Source organism: Agrilus planipennis, unplaced genomic scaffold (genome assembly GCF_000699045.2).
Source record: "Agrilus planipennis isolate EAB-ADULT unplaced genomic scaffold, Apla_2.0 scaffold570, whole genome shotgun sequence".
NCBI classification, from domain to species: Eukaryota; Metazoa; Arthropoda; class Insecta; order Coleoptera; family Buprestidae; genus Agrilus; species Agrilus planipennis.
Window position 1 is genome coordinate 5793 of NW_020439220.1, and position 5539 is coordinate 11331.

General features: G+C 32.7%; 1 protein-coding gene across 2 annotated transcripts; it reads right to left on the bottom strand.

Annotated features, from left to right (window-relative positions):
- Nucleotides 1–303: 303 nt before the first annotated feature.
- On the bottom strand, nucleotides 304–4855 carry LOC108743617 (disks large 1 tumor suppressor protein-like). 2 transcript variants are annotated; one of them, XM_025978158.1, is made up of 7 exons: nucleotides 4200–4855; nucleotides 4020–4094; nucleotides 1718–1867; nucleotides 1466–1638; nucleotides 1301–1410; nucleotides 1123–1214; nucleotides 304–1052 (listed from the first exon to the last, which is right to left on the bottom strand). In XM_025978158.1, the coding sequence occupies exons 1-7, from the start codon at nucleotides 4234–4236 to the stop codon at nucleotides 946–948; spliced, it is 744 nt and encodes a 247-aa protein (XP_025833943.1). In that variant the 5' UTR covers nucleotides 4237–4855; the 3' UTR covers nucleotides 304–945. The 2 variants fall into 2 exon arrangements, with proteins under 2 accessions (XP_025833943.1, XP_025833944.1); XM_025978159.1 differs by lacking the exon at nucleotides 4020–4094 and having other exon boundaries at nucleotides 4200–4846.
- Nucleotides 4856–5539: the final 684 nt, after the last annotated feature.

Consider the following 5539-nt stretch of genomic DNA (forward strand, 5'->3'; position numbering starts at 1 on the left):
TGTGCCTCTTTGTCGCCCCACCAAAACAATTCATAATAAGTAAAGAAATTTAAAAACTTCTACTTCAAGATGGAAATGAATTTATACTTACCTTATACTTTTTCTTTTCGCACGTACCACTACACTTACATCACTTACCTTTTCATGTAAAGTACACACTGGAAGGGAGGAGTAAAGTAATATAGATAGTAAAATCTTTTATTTTTAGTAACGCAAATAAGTTAGGTCACAACTTGCTTTGAAGAATTCATAACAATAACGTATGCTGGTTGCTACCACACACAATAATAATAATAATAATAATAATAAGTAACTGTGTATATTTACAACGTTACGAAGAGTCCTAAGCTGAAAAGGTTTTTTTTCATTTAATTATTTATCATTTTTTGCATCATTAAAATTACCTACACAATACGTTTAAGTATATAATTCTTTTCAATATCCTATTTAACTCGAGTCACGTAGTCTGCGACAATTCGTGCTATTTTTTCATAATCAATTATTCGTCAAAAACAAACTTACAAAAAAACATCACGACGCTAGAGAAGTCAACAATTCTTTATATTATATTATTATTATTTCCTGTTCAATTGTGGCTCATTCAGACGGGTCGAAAGGGGGTTGGGGACTATATTTGGAGGAACACAGTTCGGCAACTGGCTGAGGAGGCAACGACAATAATAATAATAATAATAACAACAACGACGAAAACGATGACTTGGTCGTACGTAACAAGCATTTTCATTTTTTTTTCTTTACTACAAAATGATGATGGAGCGGCATCACCAACTGTGTCCTTTCTTTATGTACTTAATAATGCTGCCGAAGATGTCTTTTAGTCGGAAACGGGGGTGGCCCTCGATCTCTCCTCTCAATTCAATGTAGGTGATGATGGGAGATAGAGGAAGAGCGCGTCGGTACTGTCCATACAGGTGACACCGGCCGTCATAGTTGTTCCTTTGCTGGAACCCATATCGTTGGTCCAGATTGTTCCTCGATCACCTCTTTTACTTTCCCATAAATTTCTTCAGGTGTGTCGCCTTGTACGACCGCTTAACAAAGATAAAGAGTCATATAATTAATTTATCTTTGATTACTGGTAGAAAGTAGAATTGTACATACCTGTGAAATATTCCCCAAACTCTTGCTCCATTTTTAGTGCTCTCTCGTAAGTTTTCTTAGCTTGTTCCTCAGTCATTCTCTTATTCATTTCCCTTAAAAAAAAAAAAAGAAACCCATTTGTATTTTCCGTATTGCTGCTAACAAAAAATTAAACGAATTATGTGTAATAATTACTTACATAATGGATTCCACAGATTTTGGCTTTATGAAAATCGCAATTGGATATAGTTGAGCCACTTGTAGCCTTTTAATGGCATTTCCACTTACATCTAAGATGCAGTGCTTTCCCTAGAAAAAATTGACCATTCAATACCACAATGTGAAACGTTATGAAGGCTCAAACCTTTTCGGCTACCTCTCGAACAGACGCCACCGACGTTCCATACAAATTGTCGTTATACTGCCCTGCTTCGATGAACAGGTGATTTTGGATATCTTTCTCCATTTGCTCTCGAGAAGAAACGAAGTGGTAGTCTCGACCGTCGACTTCATATTCCCTTTTTGGCCGGGTGGTATCTAACAATTGAATTTAATTGTAAAAAGGTTTGCTTCAATCAATTTTGACATTCATCAGTTAATACTATGCATGACATACGTGGTACGCAGCTTCCAAATTTATCGGGAAATTCCGAAATAAGATCGTCGTTGATGCGGTCTTTGAGAGGACCCAAAACGATCACCGGCCTTGTATAAGTGATCTCCATCTGCTGAACGGGTTCGTATGATAGTACATTTTCCTCATTACCTGCGAAAATCGAATGTTAATAGACGAGAGCCTAACGATCGCCGACAAAGCGATAAAAAACTGGTTAATAAAACTGCAAAAAAAATCGGCTGACCAAGTGTTCCAGGTCCTAATTCTAATATGAGCAAAAATTTCAACAAGTCATGTTATTTATAAAAGCTGTTCAAAAAAGGGTATCAGAACAAGAAGAGCTTATACAATACATATTGCTCACTTGGCACTGAATTAAAAGCAAAAATGTGATTTACAAAATGCAAAATATTATATCTTCTAAAATATCATTAGTAGTAAAGCAATCTCAAATGAAAATTGGTTCTAAATACAATATTTTCAGTGGCAAGTGAACTGCGAAGATCTTGAAAAGTGAGATAAAGTTAAGAACATTTAAATAAATAAATTAATAAAGGGACAGACAATGAAAAAAGCACGAACAGAACGACAACAATTTGTATATAATAAAATAATGCAAATAGGCAAACTATAATTAAAAAAATATAAACACTATATAGACAAGACCGACAGACAGACATATATCTACTTACTTAAAAATGAAAAGATTCTAGATTATGCAGAACTGATGTGATTAATAATGCTCTAAACTATCCTCGTTCTATCGTATTTTACATTCAACTATTGGTTCAATAATTTCAATCTAGTAGAAGCGATTTAAATTTTAGTTGATGGGTTCGGTGAACTAAACCAAGGGAAATAAACAACTTAAAACTAAAAGCCAAGTGGATGTTTGTTCCTCTATACGAAACATACGCTTTGGACAGTCACAAAACAAAGAAGATTCTTCTACTGCAGTGGGCGGTGGTGCAAAAATATCGATATGCTTTTGATATCTAATTAATAAACGGAAATGGAGGGGTGACGAAGACAAAAAAATCTTCCGATTGGATTGGATTGACATTAATCGACATCCACACGTCATCAACAAATCGGATATATTATAAAATACTTTGGCAATGAAGAATTATAATTTGAAACTTACTTCATTCAGTTTTCTTATAAATCATTCAAATCAAAAAGTTGGAAGACTCTTCCCAAAATTATTGTACTTTCCATTTTCCAAAAGAATATTTAATTATTAAGGTCATCGGCCTAAGTGGGGCTCTTACTGCAAATTCACTGTACGAAACATAAGTACAATATCTCTTTTATTCATTCATGCAAACGACGTACTTTTGCTTTTTGGGAATCCCACATATAAAAGCGAATCGCTGAGTTAGATATTGCTCACACACAGAAATGCCTAAAACGCCACTTTTGGTGACAAATATGTTAATTACAACCACACCAACCTTTTGTGGTTCTATCGACATATCGGGACATATCGACAAAGGGGTGAAGTTATTGGAAAAAGATACCGAGGTCATTCAGGGAATTTAAATTAATTATTCTTCTGGTGGTGGTGTTGAAAGGGAGGGAGTCAAAATGCGGGGTAAAAATAATTATATACAGTGACTGCTAAAAAGTTTGCACTAATAGTATTAGGAAAACTTTTTTAATTCGTTATTTAAAAAATACTTTCCGCCTTTAATCGGATATCTAAACAAAAAAGAATATCTATAATGAAAGGTAAATTTTAGTTGCGAGATTCTTTGCATGAAAAAGTTGAATTCTGTCTAAAATAATTTTTCAATTTTTTCCGTTTTTTTAAAAAGACAGAACTTTCGATATACATTAACTACTTAATTTTACAAACAAAAAATATTAAAATGAAGACTAGTTCTGAAATATGATAGATATACATTTTTATTTTATTTTTGAGAAAAATATTCAAAACAACTGATTTGTTTTAAGTACATGCTGATGGTTTTAAAAATAAAATAATTTTACTTTAATATGTCTTATAAAAAGAAAAATGAAGTTTTCTTTTTTTTTGTCAAATGATTTCTAAAAATATACCCAAATGTAGGCAGATACAAAGACATTTCTTGTAAAGAAAACTAAATAAAAATATCTAGAGATTGACAGGCGTATAAAAGTATTTTTCAAACCACCGATCAGCAAAACAATTCGTTTGTGGATTGTTATTTTTGCCGTTACTGTATAAATTAATTCGATTGTGACTGACAATCTTTCAATCAACTTTTTTTCGGGTAATAAATGATTTTCTGTTCATGCAGCCACGACATACAGCACTTACTATCGTCGTTATTCTCCAAGTAAATTAACGTAATCTCTTCCATGTACGGGAGCTCAACTCGATATAATATTTCACCTGTACTATGGAACACAGAAAAAAGCGAAAAGAAAATTTATATAGTTAAACAACATAACAGAAGACAGGACGCGATTTTGTAGGCATAATAAAATAATACTCTACCTTCGGATGCGGCATCTTCCTGCGTGTAGCACAGCATAAACGCTGGAAGGGACAAGAACAATACCTGTTAGTCAATTTCTCATATCGTCAACCAGCACCTTTTGTGTTTTCTTTTGTTCTTCTATTTTCTCTTTCTTTTTGTGTATACAAAATGTTCCGAAAATGTCAATAAAACTTCAAGTAAGTTTTTAAAATCGATTCGCACATTTGTTAATTTTTTTTTCTTTTTGACACAGTAGAGACTCGACAGTGTGAACATCGCATAACGGAAACTCCGCATGGTGCGAACAGTATTTTAACAACGGTAGGCCACCGTATAACGTAAACAAACCAAATCTTTATAGAAAGAAATTTCTGTACACATCAATACGTATGTATCTAATGATAAATCGCTTGAATTAAATTCTCTTTCAGTTTTATTAAGGAATATTGAGGTCTACGCTTGACGGTTTTCAAAATAATTGCGATTTGTTAATTATTCTGTAATGTGCACAGAAAACGGATATATTTTAGGTGAAATGGGTCTACAGCCGAAAACACATGTTTTCATGTTTATTGGAATTATTGATAAAATTACTTAATCCAACACACAACTAATGTCTTAAAAGATTGCCGTGACTTCATGATATAAAATATAAACAATATTGGGAATGAACTTTATTTACAATGAATTATTAAACATGAAACTAAACGGTACATATTTAATAATTCCTTGTAAACAAAGTTTGTTCCCAATATATGTTTATAAAATCGAAAGAGAATTTAATTTTGCATCCGAAGATGTCAAAATGAACATAGCTTCCCATTTGAAAAAAATGAATTATTGATGTTTGAAACATTTAAAAATTGTACATTATTACTGTAATGATTTAATGTGCTTCGGAAAAGATTTTTAGATGGAAAGCCAAGTGCAGAAAGTAGCTTTTTATCGAGTATAATTGCAGACATATTAAAATTTATATAAGGTACTACAAACGTCAAATTTTCTAGAAATTACTAAATAACTCAAAAAGAAAACGCACAGGCAAAAACTATGCTTAACAAACTGGACATTAAAAGCAATGCTGAATTCAAAAATGTAATAATATACAGGGTATTCCATTTAAAATAAGGCAGCTAATGTATAGTTCCGGTATATCCGGAAGTCCGCCATCTATGAAATTACTTTCCTCAAATGGATTGATTTGATCAAGAACATTTTTTATCAGAAACATTTTCTTCCAAATTCAACGGTAAGACTACCAGAGAGCAAGGCGCCCTTAATGGACTACCCTGTATATAGCATTCGTTAATGAGAAAAAGTCGGTAATGTGAACAGCCGCTGTTTTTTCCGGTTCACA